Source organism: Ixodes scapularis, unplaced genomic scaffold (genome assembly GCF_016920785.2).
Source record: "Ixodes scapularis isolate PalLabHiFi unplaced genomic scaffold, ASM1692078v2 PGA_scaffold1__304_contigs__length_218370807, whole genome shotgun sequence".
Classification (NCBI taxonomy): domain Eukaryota; kingdom Metazoa; phylum Arthropoda; class Arachnida; order Ixodida; family Ixodidae; genus Ixodes; species Ixodes scapularis.
In genome coordinates, this window is record NW_024609846.1 from 206,095,904 (window position 1) to 206,113,192 (window position 17,289).

The 17,289-nt window shown below is 46.7% G+C and overlaps 1 protein-coding gene across 1 annotated transcript; it reads left to right on the forward strand.

Moving 5' to 3' along the window:
• The first annotated feature begins 8,602 nt into the window (after positions 1 to 8,602).
• LOC115318989 (thialysine N-epsilon-acetyltransferase) lies at positions 8,603 to 9,630 on the forward strand. The gene has a single exon (XM_029978772.4). It carries the CDS (start codon positions 8,751 to 8,753, stop codon positions 9,309 to 9,311), a length of 561 nt encoding a protein of 186 aa, XP_029834632.2. The 5' UTR covers positions 8,603 to 8,750; the 3' UTR covers positions 9,312 to 9,630.
• Positions 9,631 to 17,289: the final 7,659 nt, after the last annotated feature.

A 17,289-nucleotide genomic window follows, 5' to 3' on the forward strand; every position in this document is an offset into this window, starting at 1 on the left:
AGTAAAGAACTTCCCAGTGAACTGTCAAACACATTTTCCTTTCTTATGTCCTGTTTTTGTGACCTAGCTGTACATTGTCAGAGCTGATTTTTCCTGCATTCTTCCCTTCAACATTTTCCTTTCTGCCTCTTAGGTTAAAAGCAGCGTTGCCTTGAGTCGATATCGAACAACGAGAAAGAAAATGGGAACAATAGAAACGAAGCGCGTTCTTTTTTCAAGAAACTGGCGAAACTCGAAACAGATTTTATGGAAACTTTCTGGAGTGCGATCTTGGGACGTTTTGACAAAACCAGCATAGCGCTCCAGAGGCGAGGCTTGGATATTTCAACAGCTGTAGACTTGCTGATCTCTTTGGAGGGATTTGTCAATTCATTGCAACCTCTGTTTGATAACTTGGAGGCAAGAGCCCGTATGCTGAGCACAAAGCAGCGGTATCAGGATAAAAAAAACAGAAAAAAAAAAAACCCGCATTATTAAAAAAAAAAGAAAAAAAAAAGAAAGAAAGAAAAGTACTCAGGTAGAATGTGCGACTGTGCGCATATGTTATACTCGACAATAATAAGGTGGAGAACTGGGCCAGTTGGTTGACATTATACATGATGGGGAAAACAGCTCAGAAAACACGGACTACGAAGAGGAACACACATGACAGGACAATGCCTGTCGTGTCCTGTCGTGTGTGTTCTTCTTCGTAGTCCGTGTTTTCTGAGCTGTTTTCCCCATCATGTATACTCGACAATGCTTATTATTTTGTGAATAAAAAAAAATCTGTCAGGAACGGTTTTTCATTCAGTGTCGTCCTTCTTAGTCACATTCACGATATGGGTGTTTTCAAATATTGATTTTTGTTAAAGTTTATTTATACTGTATTATTTGCTATTTTGTAGCATTTTGTACGTGAATAACTTTATCGTGTTTGTATTGATGAAAACACTGTACATGTTAAGTATCCACTGTGACCACGTTTAAAGAGTTCTTGCGTTGTGATGTTCGAGACAAATATTAATAAACTATTTCCACATTTAATGATGTTTACTGGTGGTGTTAGGCCTCTACGTGAGGTCATGTCTTCTGAAAAGACAAAATACACATAAAGTGGATGCCCAAAGTGAAGATAGCCGCTGCGGTTCAAAAATAAATGTTTTTATGCAATTTTTTTTTCATTCATGTAAAACCATTATAGATACAGCAGTGCAGCTGTGGCAACACCACCTGAGCTAAGGCCGCCATAGAGTTATTAATTAAAATGTACGCCAAAGGTTCAACTAGCACTTTTTTTTTTTAAGTGTCTATGCGACTTTAATGACGCCGATTCAAGCAGACAGCAACCAGTCTACTTTTGCGGTGCTCCTGTGCATTCCTATGGGAACAGGCGCGTGCATTTTGTCCCTCCGCCGGAAAATAACATAGAACACTTTGTGTATTTGGGTTGTACCGAATAGTATGTACCTTTATTAGCATTGTAAAAGTGGAATTGCTTTAGTTAACGCATTTTTATTTCATCAGTGAACTGTGTTTAACTTTTCTCTATTTCAGACCCAAACCTCTGCTCCACAACAGGTGTGTAGAAACAAGCGAGGGTTCTAAGCAATAGAACAATCGAAAGGAATATCGAGTGTGTTCAAGGTTCGCCAGCATTCCGGTGACGCTTATATATTGATAATATGCCAGTCCTGCCTCTATATAAAAATGACCCCGTCGTGCACCTTTATGAATAGATAAAACCGTTCAAAACGCAAAGAATGAAGTAAGTGGGCTATGAAAGGTGTCTCTTTTAATTGTTTTTTAGGCCGGGGAGATCTTATCGGGCAATTGTTTTGGAAGATTTCGAGCGTGCGGGTGATGTTTTGAACGTAGGACAAACATCTTCACATAGAGCAGAAAGAATAAAGCGGTACTTACTTATTGAATATCAGAATATATTACGGGGCATTCAATTTATTTTGATCGTACATCGTACATGCACGGGTAGTTACTGATCCAGTGTTACTGCGTAGTTCATGCCGTCTTTCTTGGTTTCCAGATGTCCTTCGTTTGTTTGGCACGTATATCCCTCATGCTGAAAATCGCCGACGTCGTGTTCGCGCTAACAGTGTCCAATAGTGCACATACATGCACGAAGCCATTTTAGCACTGTTTATAATGCAATGAATTTGAAAGAAAAACAACGTAACTGACCTATTCTTTCGTCTGCATGACTGAGAAATGTTCCAAGCTATCTAGTACGCACGAATTATTCGGGATATTTGCTCTTATAATCGAGCGCAGGGAGAGCATGCACTCACTTTTTCCCATCGAAATGCTTTAGCGGAAGTCAATTCTCGATTGGCTGTCGTCTGCTACAATTTGTGTCAGAACACTAGCGCCTAGCGCCAGTTAAATTTCCAGCGTACATTATAATAACTCTATGAAGGCCGCAGCGCTCCGAGTTGTGACGTCAGATTCACACGAGTGGGCCGACCTGAGAGGACAGCCTTTCTGCAACACATGCTGTCTTTTTTTCCCCTCATATTTGTGAGAAAAAAGCTACGATCCGTAGATTGACTCGTCTAGCTCGTAGTATCCATCGCGGTGCGTCGCAAGACGAAACTCCGAGAGCCTAAATAGGAAGTTTTAGAATAGTGCACGCTAAAGCTTGGCGTACGCAAAGAATAGCGTCGTCGCCACTGCGCATGCTCCGAACGCAAATCAGGTTTTGCGCTTTGCGTACGCAATTTTAGAGTGCGCTATTTCTCGGAAATAGCGTGCGTACGCAAAGAGTCTTTGAGCTTCTGCAAGGAGGATTCGGGATGACAAGTTGGCCAAAGCCAAGACGAGCAGAGTTAAAAAGAGAAATGGCGGCTTGTAGGTCGGCGACTGCTTTGGCGGCGTCGTGAGTGCGACGTCGGCGCCATCCTCGCGATTGCGATTTTCAATACGGGACGACATTGTACTCGGTTTGGCAACGATCACCGCCAACTTGATGCTTGCGACGCGCGAACACTTCTCGGCGAAGTGCACGAGACCTCTCTTGCCGAGGCGGCGCAAGCGGACACGACCGGTCAACCGCAGGCGTCGCATTCTCATGTTTAAACAAATCTAAAAAGCTACTCTGAACCAAAAAACTTGCTTTTTTCTAAAATTACAGCATTTCGTGCGTGAAATAAATTGTTACTGTATCTTGGTGGCGTCGCAAGCGCGATATGCTTGGGGGCTTTTGCGTCGCATAAGGCAGCCGGCAATGGACCTTTTCCACATACCGACGGCACCAGGCGGTGGCTGCACGAACTAAAAATTGAGGAAGTGACCTACCTGCGCTACCAATCGATAAGGGGAGCTACGCTACCAGTTTCTTCGCTCTCTGAGCAGCGGCGCCTGCCCAACGCGACATTAAAGAGGGGCATCCGTGGCGTCCACCTAAACGTCGTGTTTTTCTTTCCGTCCATTTTATCTTTTTGTGTAACACAATTATATATATGCTGCAGTTACGTGTTCTACTCGCTGATCCACAGCCTACTTCCGAATTTCCTCGATTTTTCGTTCCGACTTCCGCCGCTTGGCATCGGGCGCTCGCGCGTGCGCAGAACTCTTCTCGGAAAAGGTAAATTGCCAGGCGGCGCCACGAGAGTACTGCATTCAGCACCACAAGCGGCGGCGTCTCTGTTAATTGGGCGGCCAGTCTGCCCGTCGGGCCGTTGCGAGCGGCGGCGACCCCGATTTCAGCAGTCCCCGTGTGCACCTGCCTCCCTGCGTGCTCGATATCTCTTTGAAGTTGGGATGGAGCCATCACCGGATAAAACACAGTACATGGTTGTGGCCAGACCAAGGGATCATAGGAAAGGAATAGCTGACTTGATACGACTAGAGTTCAATGGACAGGAAATAAGTAGACGCCCACACATCAAGATACTGGGAGTCACCTTCGAGGAGACGGCGCGCACCACAAGGTGGATACCCGAGCTACAGAAGTGGTGGGCACAAGGTCTCAAGCTCATCCGAAAGATCACGAGTAAGTCCTGGGGCGCTGACGAGAAAACTCTCAGGATCTTAACGGAGGCAGTACTCACACCCAAAGCATTGTACTGCTGCAACTGGCTCAATCTGACCAGGCAACACTGGAAGCAACTTGAAAGGTTGAACTACCAATTGATGAGGGCAGTCACAGGCCTTCCAAAATACACAGCTATAGAAGACCTGAGGAAAGAAGCCCAGATGAACACTATCGAAGAGCGTGCCGAGGTTCAGAACATTGCCCAATTTCAACGGCTCGAGAGAACAGAGCACGGACGCAAGCTCCTAGCAATTCTAGGATACGACATGCGAGACAGGCCCCCGCTAGAGGAACCGCAGCCTCCATGGCAAGATAACACCATCACCGACCACAAACCCATGCCGAAGACTCTCAACCAAGGGAAGCGGGCTCGAGCGGCCAGACTACACGCAAGCTGGTGCGAAACGCACGCGACAGAAGATGAGTTACGGTACACGGACGCCGCCAAGACAGAGGACGCCACGACTACGTCGTGGTACGATCCACGAAGAAATGAAGAGAGCACCGAAATACTTTCCGAAGGGACTTCTATCGGAGAGGCAGAACTGAGGGCTATCTTGGCGGCGGTGAAAGACGTGCTCAAGAAAGAGACCCAGCCAGGCAAGGCACGAATGTTTACGGACTCACAAGAATCAATTCGTGCGTGCCGATGCAGCAGAACAAAGAGTCGCACGGTAAAGCAAATAAAGAAAGTGGCAGTGGAGCTCCGCACAATGGGCACCATACTTACAATCGAGTGGCTACCCGGACACAGTGGCATACCCGGGAACGAGAGGGCACACCGAGCCGCAGCGGAGACAGCCTGTAGCACTCACTCCGCACCAGGCTCAACCTCTCGGGAGAAGATGAAGGCGGAAGCAATGGACCCGGAGGAACGGGCCGAACTCGCCAAACTGGAGAGAAAGGCCTACCTCCGCAGCCAGCTTCCGCCGACAGACAGCAACATACTGGTAGGATACAGTCGGTGGGAAACCGTCAGGATTCGAAGAATAAGAACGAATACTGCACTTACACCATCCAAACTAGTATTTTTTGGACTGAAAAAAGATATGGACCCAACGTGCACGAGCTGCTCGGAAGGAGCCGAGGCAACATTGCAGTATCTGCTCTGGGCCTGTAAGGGCCTCCAGCATCATAGAAATGATGCTCTGGACAAGATCCAGGGCGTAGACAAGCCTACGACGCTCGAGGAGTGGACCAATCCAACGGGCACTCCTCAGCACAGGAAAGCCATCTTCGACTCCTTGATACAGTATATCAGGGAGTCGGGCCCGGTGTACATAGCCTCATCTAAGACGTCACTACCATCATCATGAAACCTCCCTCACCCCCTCACCCTTCACAACCCTTCCCCTCCCGTCTCAGGAGCACAACTCCATAGCGGGCGAACCCCTCATCAAATAAAAACATCTCTCTCTCTCTCCCTGCGTGCCATGTCCCTCGTTCTTTTATGCGGTTTTTTAAGACCATCGGGAGCCTTGATAGGTTCAAGTGTTTAGAGAATATTCTAGAGTCGTCATTTGGACACCAGTTTGAGTTGTCTTCACTACTTGTGGCCGCCCGATCGGTCTGTGCTTCGCTCGTCTCCCAGGAAGTGACACAACACAACGAGAAGGCAGCGAATGGGTTTATTGTACATTCCGGTTGCCCGTCTTCGAGAGCCGTCAGTCCCGTTCCTAGTTGTCGCCCGTCGTTCAGAGCTCACAGTCGGAGTCCGTGTCTAGGCCGGCGGATCGTCCTTCCCACGCCAGTGCTGCGTAGGCTAGCTGTTCCGGGCTATCACAGCCAGAGTCTCGCTGCGGAACCACTTCGGGATCGCCATGGACTAGGCTGATATGATCAGGGTTCACCGCTTCCGCCGGTTCTGATTAGAACTTCGCTGGTGGAAATCTCCGGGGTTCGCCATGGGCCAGACCGGCCAGAACGGATCTATCGTTCCTGCCCGTCCCCAGCCTCGTGCAGCACGCTATTCCTCTTTCTTCGCCGGCTGGCCCCCGCTCGCGCCTCGCTCGGCCGTCCTCTTCTTCCCCGACGCCCTACACACTAGAATACAATGTGGGCAATAGACCGATCTCCCGCTGCCGCAAGGCATCGAGGGAGCTTTAGTCTTTCTGCACGTGCGACAACCTCGCTGGAGCTATGCGCGTGTGGAGCATGAGGCGGCACGAGCCGTCTTGTGCACTGCTGCCTGCCTCCTGTGAACTAAAGTTATGGCGGCGTCACGCATGCGCCGAACGCTTGGTGAGATCGGTCTATTAGAACCAAACTTTGCATGCTAGAGTGCAAAGTACACTTACAGAGGCACAAGCCTCTGTAAAAGGCGACAGGCAACAAAGTGTACGTGTGAGGATATTTACGCTTCGCATGAGCTTTTTCCGAAGAAAAACGTTTGCACCCTGTTTTCTGCACGTCGTCACATTTGTTACCAAACTCAGCATTAAATTTGGTCGGCGAAACAAACAAAACTTTCTGCTACGAAAATCCACGATTAAAAGCTTGTACACTTTGATTTAGACGGTAGCTGTGCCTTCGTGTACTGTATTTTTTGCATTTTTTTTTGTGCCCCAGTCTCGGATTTATCATTTTATGATAAACATTCCCCAGATCGCCTGCAGTTTATTTTTAAAATAATTGTTAACTTCTAAAAATTACATTTCAACGCACTTCATTTTTTCATATTTCAACATAGCAACAGTACACACTTTTTCAATACCGCACTTTTAATTAGCTGCACGAACGAATTCAGTAACCACACATGTGCAAGCAGCACCTACTTTATTGTTTTTGTTATGCCTTTTGGCGGGTCCCTTCAGTTCTTACAATAACGTTTAAGGGCAATTATTCTGTTTGTTTATGTCTATTCGCTTCTAAAGAAAATTAAAGCAGCAAAGAGTTGGTTGCCGCGAAAACACCTCTTTCGCGAAACGTCGTTAACCTGAAAAAGCTGACTGTTTCAGTATAGTTACTTTCAGTCTGTTTTCTCCGCACCCGCAAGAACCGCACTTCCTGAAGCAAAGTTTTGTATTCTTGAAGCAATGCCAGACGTTCTAGTTTTCTATGAGGGCTTCCTGTAACTTCTGTCCGAACTGAGAGCAAACTTCGCCACCGGGCCAGACTGCATGCTGTCCTTCTTATACCTTAAAACCTGGTGCACCCATTATCGCTAAATATCTTGTGGTCCCGTTCAGTTTTTCTTTATCATTCGAGAAACTGCCTTTAGAATGAAAAACGGTGAATGGTGTCCCAGTTAATAAAATAGTCCTCGTTCACAGGCTTTGAACTATTGAGCCATTTTTCCAACCAGGTTGTGTTATAAAACACTTGAGAATATAATATATTGTAATATATTTCGCGACTTACAATCGAGCACTTTTTTCGTGAGATATCAACATGTATTTAAAACAGGCTTTTGTTGTATCACTCAGTTGGTCGAGTTATCCTATGATGTTTTTTCTTCATTTGACTCTGGGGATCAGGTTGACTGTATTGTGTTAGACTTGCAAAAAACTTTTGATACTCTGCCACACTCCTTATTGCTCCTTAAACTTCCATCATTAGGATTCCCAGTAAAGACCTTCTAGCTTATCATCTGCTAAGATCTGATGACTTCGAGATCACGAACGACACCGCATTGGCTCACGGCAACCCTTGTCTCATTGAACCGCATCACAGTTTACGTCCGACAAAGTGGCAACGTTCGACCTTCAACCACAAAACATTTATTAAAAAAAATACTGGTATTCTACCGCTTTTCCTTTTTGTGCCCAGAATATTCACTGCCATTCTGGGAAAGCACAAAAAAGTTGCATCGTCGAGAACAACCTACTAAGGTAAGAAATAGCAGCTTTCCCCGTTTTTCCCAGAGCGATGGCTGCTGGTGATCTCGCTCGAACATAACAAGACCAGCCTCGATCCGCGATCCAGCCTCCTACAGCAGATATTAGCGCTGGGAATAGCGGATGGAGCACGCAGAAGCAGCAATGCAGTTGTGGCGCTGCTGTCGACTTTGAGACGATACCATTGGCGCCATACGCGACCTAAGGCGTCACTGTCGTCGGCCTTCCAGGACTGGACAAACGCTCGGTATGGAGTCTAGACAATCATGAATCCTACATTCATTAATAGAAATAAGATGAATGTATCAGTGCCAACTTTGAATGTGTTGGATTAGAGAGCGATGACTACAAGCTCTCGCCGTGTTTTTAGACACACAATCAAATTTGTTACTGACAATCGAAAATCTTCACCCATAGTGAGTGAGAAAGACACGGAGGCGAGCGTGATACCGCTCTCCGCCGCTGGGAGAAGCGAGAGATCGCCCCCCTCCCCCTTTCAATCCACAATACTAACGCGGGTGCGACAAGTGAAGTGGAGATTTGGGCCAGTTGGTTCATTGCAAGCAAAAAAGCGCCGAAAAAATACAGGGACACAGACGAAGGGAAACAGGACAAGGCGCACTCTCTACTGATGTTTATTGAAAAATTTTTTTCGGCGCTTTTTTGCTTGCGACAAGTGCTCGAGAAGCGCTCAAGTGGACTGAAAGCGCGATAAGGGAAGGAAACTGATAGGAGCTCTGGTATGAGATACGTGGCAGACATTTCCGTTCGTGATTGTAACCTTTAGGTCGGTTGGCGTGCCAGTGCCTTGTAGCCACATTGAAGCATTTTTTTTTTTTTTTAATATTTCAGCGGACGTTTTGTCAGACGTCGGCATAACCACAATGACCTTCAAGATTCGACCCGCTCAGCGCACGGACTGCGATTCGATAATGGACTTGATCCGCGAACTTGCCGACTACGAACGAATGATCGACTCGGTCAAGATCGGGGCTTCGGACCTGGCAAACGACCTGTTCGATGAAGCCCGAAGCGACGAACAGCCTTGGGCTTGCGTCAACCTGGCGACGATAACGACCTCAGATAACGTGGAGCAGGTAGTCGGGTACGTGCTCTACTTCTTCATCTTTAAAGTGCACACTCTGGAACGCGTGGCCTACATGGAAGACCTCTACGTGCGTCCCCAGCATCGACGCAAGGGCATCGGCCGCGCGCTCTGGAAATCCGTCGCCGAGCACGGACTGCGCGAGGATTGTGACGTGCTCAACTGGGAGGTGCTCAACTGGAACAAGCCTGCTCTGGATTTCTACGTCGACCACGGCGCGACAAATATATCGGCATCCGAAGGCTACCAACACTTACGCCTGACGTCCGACGTACTGAAAGTGTTGGAATGTGGGAGTGAAACACCGTGCGGTTTAGATTCGGCAAGTGCGGACTTGTAGCGAGTGTTTTCGAAGGTCCGATAGCGTCGGTATTGCTTCCTGAGCGCGCGATTCAAGGTAGGCTTCTATTCACAACCTCAACGGCTTGTTTCGCGGTTTCTCATTTTCACATTTCGGCAGCCAGGTCGTGTTCTTGTTTATTCAGTTTTCACTGTAGACCAAACTATAAGCTCTACAAGATACATTGGACTAAATGGACGCAAAGCCTTTCAAAGTTTCCAACGTGTTCGGCCTCTGGAACATATTGAACCAACGTATGAAGGGACATCCATGGCTGGGTACTACTTCACAATATAGTATACTAAACTCTCAACACGTCTTTGAACATATGTGTGTGCGTGTATGCGCTTGCGCTTGCGCGTGCGTGTACGTGCCTGTGTGACTTTGCGTTTCTGTGTATGTACGTGCGTGCGTGTGTCTGTTAAAGAGAGAGATTTAGCATCCCAACCTAAAGACCCTTGATCAAATTCACTGCTTCGCGTTTGGTTCATGTACCGACAACGTCACGCCGGACGCGTAAGACACATTCCATAAGCGAGTGCTTCGCTGCTACCGCCGCCGTTTGCTTCCAGAGATGGAACGGGGCATATACCTATTCATTAGCGCATTCGGCAGTATTTTCAAGACGAACACAAACACGATTTATCCTCACAATGCACCATCCGTGGCATGTAGCCTCGATAACGGCACAGTGTCACTAGAGTCAGATTCAGAGTACAGTGCTAGCTCCATTTTACTCTTAAGGTATGTTTATACTTCAACGTAACGTTGACGGGCGCGGCGTAGCGTAGCGCGCACTGTTACTGATTGGTCGCGGCCAATGAAAGTTTCCTGGTCGCCGGCCAATGAAAGGCGCGCGTTCTGCGCTACGCTGCGTTCACGGCGCTCAACGTCGGAATATAAACAACCCTTAAAACTGTCACCGACTCTAGGGATGCAAAATTTTCGAAAGTTTCCAAAGCAAAAATAGAAAAAAAAAAGAATGAAAACCAGTTATTTTTCCAAAAAGTTTGGACACATTTGAAAAAAAAATTTCAGCAAAAGTAATTTCTCATTTTGTTCTAAATATACCAACATAGATCAACAACGGCAAGAGTTTTCGCCAGTTTTCGCGATAATATTAGTATGGCATTAACCACGTTCGGTTTACTTGCACCGCTTGCACCGGTGCAAAAACGTGTAGGGCAGTCTATACTTCCGGTATGTGTATTTAGATACGACCGGAAGTACACCGCCCGTCACTTTTCTGCACCGGTGCAGAAGGTGTAGGTAAATCAAACGCGGCTATTATATTATTTTTTAATGTTTATGTTAGATTTGACATCACTGACTCCACATGGCGCGGGGTCAGTCTACACGAGTTGTTCTGGGGCAGTGGGCGCGAGCGCGTTCGGAAGACTTACGCAAAACGCGACCATGTTATGCTGGCTGCACCATCCGTGTGCCGCTGTAACGTTCGATTTTGCACTTGCCACGTTCGAATACGAGCATCTGCCAGCATCTCTAGATAGGCCCGTAGCTCTCACGTTTTGAGCAGCGCTCCAGGCGAGCAAAATAAAATATTTGGCTCGCGTTTATAATATGGATCAATCCGCTCCCCCCTGGAGTTGCTTCTACTCTTTTCCATTTTATGTGTCAGCGTAGCAGAGGCTACAAGAGCGAGCTCCGAGTTTTCAGCGTCCCTGCCAAGCACGCGCGCTCGTGCAGTACGAGCATCGTTCAGGAGGACGCGCTTTTGCGAGTAGCTTCGGCTTCGCTATCACGTAAAGTGAAATATACGTGCTCCCGCAAGCTATGAAAGAAAGCAAAGATGAAAGGAATGTTTAATGGGACGCTGCGGCCGCGAGCTGCATAATTCTGTTCTTTTTTTACTTTTTGTTTTTACTTTTCTAGATGTTTTGTTACCGCGCATTTACAGGTGCTGACAGGTGCTTGTATTCAAATTTGGCGCGTGCAAAATCGAACGTTACAGCGCCACACGGATGATGCAGCCAGCGTAACATGGTTACAGTGTACTAGAATGCTTGGGTAGTGTTGGAACCGGAGGGGCTCGTCTGAAGCGCGTGGTATTGATCGCGACAGGTGTCGACACCGGCGCCTTTTCCAGAAGGTGTGTGCGTGCGAAAATATGAATCTTTGGTGCCGCTTTGGTGGAGTGCACATAAGATTTCTGATACAGCTACGACCTGCCAGTGGTCGTACCGCGGCATGAATTACGCTGCGGCACGATCGTTAGCAACATTATGCTTCAATGTATTGCACGGTACAAGCTACATTGCCCTTCCTTTACATAAAAAAAAATGCGACTTTAAAGAAGCGGATAGCAAGTTGTTTCAGCGTAGAATTAGCTGCGACTTTCCGTTTGTCGGATGGTGAGCATTTTAAATGAAATGCCCATTTCCTTGGTCGCAAAGGTCGAACATTAGATATTTGAAAGGGATATCTAAAACTCAGAAGCAGTTTTTTTTTTTTTCTACCTTATTTTATAATGAAACGAAACGGCCTATACTGAAGTCCGATATTGTTTTAGTATCTTTTAATACCCCAGGTTAACTTCTCTGTCTTCTTTTCTGCCCGTCTTTTTTTTTTTTCTTGACCTTTATTAGCTCGCTTCACTTGTCACTCATTCTTGTGTTCATTTATGAGACGAACCACCCAACCGACGGTCGCAAAGAAGTGAGAATCTTTTATTTCTTCGTGGCTGCCACAACCATCCGAGGACCACCCGAGGTTCACTTGTAAGAAATGGCTTATAAGCCGTGACAATTTTTATCACTTGTTTTAACATTGAACTTAAGTCCAAAAACTGAGAAAACGGGGGCTGAACAAGTAAGGCTTTATAAGATTCAAAGAAAACAAGCAACTATTTTACATCATTTTGAGCAGAAATCATGAGCACACGTAGATCAGGCAAGGAAAAAGTTGTAATAGTTTACAGCACGGCATTGAAACATGGTTACAATATGCAGCGCATTATCCTCTTGAGGGTAAACCATCTGAGACCTACACGCCCATAACAATACATTTAACCGACAGCTGCTTTCTGACAACCAGGTAAGTCTCGCCTGAGCAGGGTATTCGAAGGGAAAGACCCATGGTTCCACAGGGGGCGTATCTGGTTCACGCAGGCATACAGGGTGTTTTTGTTTTATTCTTTACCGAACTTTACATAGCTTACAAAAAAAAAGGTGTGGCAGATATGCCGTCTTTCGTTATATCTGTAGGGCTCGGTGGACAATAAATGGGTGAATAACCGTTGCAATGTTTAATAATTAACCAAAATCTGTTAGTTAACTTGTTTATTAACGGCTTAATTGGCCATGGTGCAATTGCAGTTTTAAAACTAGTCGTTATTAAAGGCAAACACAATTTCGACAATCCGCGAAAAAGCAACGAGGTTCGCGAAATTTATTGTAAAAGTTTACCTTTCTTCGCTTGATTCAGAAACCGCGTTATGAAAATAATACGTAGGATAGTGACTTAGTCGTCTTGATGTGTGGCGCCGGCAAGTCGACCGAAGACACGCTGTCGAGTTAGTGACGAGGGGACAGAAACCACTGTGTCATTCTTTTACGCATCAATATCAGCACAACCTCATTCGCGCTTTCAGTGCGCGGTTTTTTAAGTAAGCGAAGAAAGGCAAAATTTTAGCGATGAATGTCTAAGGACAGAACCAGCGGGTTGCTAGAGATAATTAAGCTTGAGAAAGAAAACGAGAAGGGACGGACAAACACAACAAAAACGAGCGCCTTGTTGCTTTCGCTCAAAGCTCGTTGTTTGTTCGCGAAGTTTCTAAATTGGGTTGGCCTTCAATAATGGCTCCCTTTAAAGCTGCAACTGCAACATGGCCCATTAAACCGTTCCTCAACCCTTTGCTTACCTAAAAAAAAAAAATATATATTTGAAAATGCCAACTCTTTTTATGTGCCCTATAGGGAGTATTCACTGGACGCCATATTTGTGGGTGCTGTTTGGAGCACATGCTCAGAACGAGCTCACATCAATAGGCTGTTAAGACCGGCGCTCTTGATGGTGCGGAATGCACGTTGCAAAAGAACTGTGGAAGCTCGCCATCAGCACGCGCTCAGCATTCGCGCACACAGCTATGGCCGCCAGTGAATACTCCCTATACTCTGTTTCACCTTGTGTTGTACCGCAGGAAAGGCTACAAGCGCGAGCTCCTTGCTCTAGGGCACATCTCGGCGGCACGAGCTCTCGTGCGGTAAGAGTAGCTCCCAACGCTATGAGCTCGCGCTTCTAGCCTCCGCTGCGGAACAACATAAGGTGAAACGGAGTGTATAAAATCGTGGTACCGACAGGTGCACCGCTCAAAGTAAAAAAAAAAAAGAAAAAAAAGCGGGCTGCGCGAGGTTTTCCGGATAACTCGACTACAGCGCCGCCACGAACTGTCAATACACGCGCCCTCACGAGCTGCCGTTGCCGAGCCGCTCCGGTCCCAACACTACCCAAGTATTCTAGTACTCTGTAACATGGTCGCGTTTTGCGCAAGTCTTCCGCTTCCGGACTCGTTCGCGCCACGTGCCCCAGAGCAACGGGTCTATACGCGGTAACAAAACGTCTAAAAAAAAAAATTATGCAGCTCGCGGCCGAAGCGTCCCATTAAACGTTCCTTTTATTTTTGCTGTATTTCATAGCTTGCACGAGCACGTATATTTCACTTTACGTGATAGCGAAGCCGAAGCTATTCGCAAAAGCGCGTTCTCCTGAACGATGCTCGCACTGCACGAGCGCGCGTGCTTGACAGAGACGCTGAAAGCTCGCAGCTCACTCTTGTAGCCTCTGCTACGCTGGCACTAACTGCCCATTCACACTGGAAGCGGATCCGAATTCGCAAAGCGGTTGCGAACGCGGTTGTATAAAGATCCAGTGCAATTGCACGCGCACTCGATGACATCGAGTGCGCGTTTCAATTGTACTGGATCTTTAACCACGCGCGGCGGCGAACGTGACAGTGGCGCCTCTGGCGGACTCGGAGCCTACGGAAGCAGACGACGCAATGGATCTTCGACGTCGTCGAGCTTTGCGTGCCCCGTTTCGTCACCCCAACAGCAAAAAAATTCATTATGGTCAGTCCGCTTGCAAAGCGGAAGCCACTGATCGCAACTGCAACGACAAGCAAATAACAACGCGCGCATAGACAAAGACAGACCAGTTTGTTTAGAGGTCTCAAACGACACTCAGGGGTATCACGCGCCTTTGAAGCGCATCTGGGAAGCGGAAAAAAAAAGGCGTTTAGCTACTCAAACTACTTCGTAAGAAGTTACTGGTTATCCGTTACAAACTGCGTTGTCACAATTTCTTGCCTGAATAAGTGATTATTAAAACGTGCGCAAACATGTTAAAATGATCAGAGCAAGTGAAGCGCACCAGCCTCTGCAGCATTACGAAAACAAAAAGAAACGAGAAAAATGACCGTGAAACACTTTCCGAACTTTCCAGAAAAGATGGGGTCCCCATCCCAGACGAAAATAAAAATAAATTTGGCACAGTCGCGAACAACGGCGAATGAAACAAAGAAGTTAGCAGATGATACAAAGATACAATTCACCCAGCAAAGATCTCCTTCAACGACGACGATCGCGCCGCACGGGGCGTCGGTAGGAGCATTGTAACTTAGCATGCGGTGCTTGCCGTTAATGTTAAGTCCACACACAAAAAAAAAAAAAAAAAAAAAAGCGGAAGCAACAGGACGAAGCTATTAAAAAAAAAAAAAAGCTTCACTTTTTTTTTTAGCTGCACGTTACACGTTTGTTTATTTGCTTTCGCGGTGTTGGTGGGAACTAAGAACAAAACAGAGGAGACGAAAAACGTAGTCCAGCTCACACTGCCCGGTAAATAAGAGTCGCACGCTGCAATCAGCTACGTGCTAGCAGTGTGTGACCTTTTTCTGCTTTCGCATTTCTTTTCCCAGTGACTTTGGCAGGTTGTTTGTTTGCTGGCTTGGCGCAGCAGTTCACATTCCAGTACTTGTTGACGTACATGCCCAGGCAATCCTTGCACACCGTGCCCTTGTTTCGAGCGTCGATCAACAGCCTCAAGTGCGTTTTCAGCTGAACTCTTGTTTGGCGAAATATTCGTCTGTTGAGGCGTCAGTGACGATTTTGAAGCCAGACTTGGATAGCTCTTCCAGTTTAATTTGAATTAACTTAATTACTCACATTTTTTCGGTCTTCGGGAAGCGGAAGAAGGATTTTCCACCACACCCCAAAAACTTGTTTTCGCAGTGGAGATGGCAAGCCTAAGCCTGCAATCTCCAACTATGCGCTGGAGTATGCCGAAAGGCGGCCGGTTGATCAACCAACGATGACCCATAGCAGACGTGACCGCGTATAGTCAAATAAAATCAGAATAGAAGTGTATAACGAGCTTACACTTTTTAATATATTTATTAAGTATCTAAAAGTACATATAAAGACTTCGGATCACAAACTCAATCGAAGGCGAACATAAAAAAATATCTCAGACGGCAAAAAAAAAAAAAAAAAAAAAAAAAGAAACACAAACAACAACAACAACAACAAAGTTGCAGACGGCTCTCCAAATGTCCGGGCATAACGTAGCAGACGAACCGGTGGTAGTAAGCGGCGAATTGAAGGAAAAAAAGTAAAAACTAAGCCGAACAAGGCAAAGTAAAATACGCGATGGCTCGAACGTCAAGTAAACAAGAAAAAAAGGAAACAAAAAACATAAACGCAGGAGGAAGAAAGACTGCGGCGGTGTAGCGTCGCGTCAAACATAAAAAGAAAGACTGAAAAATGGAAGGAGGTGCACGACTGTCCAACGAGCGTTTTTTTTCCTTTAGTTTTAGTATAGCGTCAGATTTGCATGTGCACAATCGACTTCTTCCAGATCATACTGACATCGCAGTAACGTACAGTCCTAATCACACTTGTCTATAACGCGCGAGCGAGCGGCTTTCTTCGGGGAGCGCTGGACTGGTGGCATTCGCGGAAATTAAGCTAGTCACGTGGCACAACATAGAACGGCCCGCTCGAGGGGTGTCCTGCCCACTCTATCAGCTTGATAAGCGATAAAAATAAAGTGCTTTATGATATATTTTTGTTTTTTTGATGACGACATCGTTGATACGCCTTCATGCTTTACTCTGTTCATTGTTCGAGCAATGATGTTTGTAAAAAGCGTGCGAGCAGCCTTATGCGTTCGCCGCCAGCTGATAGAGTGGGCAGGACGACACCCCTCGAGCGGGCCGTTCCATGTTGCGCCACGTGACTAGCTTAGTTACCGCGAATGGCACCAGTCTAGCGCTCCCCGGAGAAAGCCGCACGCTCGCGCGTTATAGACAAGTGTGATTAGCACTGTACCTGGTTCGAAATATCCTTTTTCTTCTTCATCCGGAAACGATCGGGATTAGCCAGCTCGCGTATTCGACGAAACAGTTTTAAGCTATACATTCATGAGAAATTAGAATTGCAACAACAAAACGAATTGCTCGATATTGTGACGGATGACAAGTGACGAGGTCGCGAAGGACTGAGTAAACTGAACGTTTAATGGGGCGAACTTGTGCCCAAAAATAAAAGGAAAAAGAAAGATAACCCCAGAGCGTCGCGCGTGTCAGTCGGCGAAGTAGCACGATAGAACGCTGAGGCGAAACGGACTGTGGGTCGCCACACGGAGCCCCTATGTACCATGCGAGGTCTTCTGGAATAATCGGCGTAGAAAGTTCGACGCGTAGAACATTCCGACCTCGAAGAAGCAACAGGATTCTCGAACTTACCACAATACTAGTCTGCAGGAATAAACAAAAAGATGCGCCGCTCCCAGGAATCGAACCCTGGCTTTTCGCGTGGGAGCCAGGTACTATAACCCTTAGGTCACGCGCGCGCTGCCTACTTGGCCAGCTGCGCGCGCGGCATTACACCCCCCTTTAAAAAGTGCATCGCCCCGATACAACACAAAACAAAACAAAATAAAAAAGAACGATAAACTAAAGAGT

What these genes read in the sequence shown, in the direction of transcription:
- LOC115318989 (XM_029978772.4), top strand. Translation starts at nt 8,751, where the DNA reads ATGACCTTCAAGATTCGACCCGCTCAGCGCACGGACTGCGATTCGATA.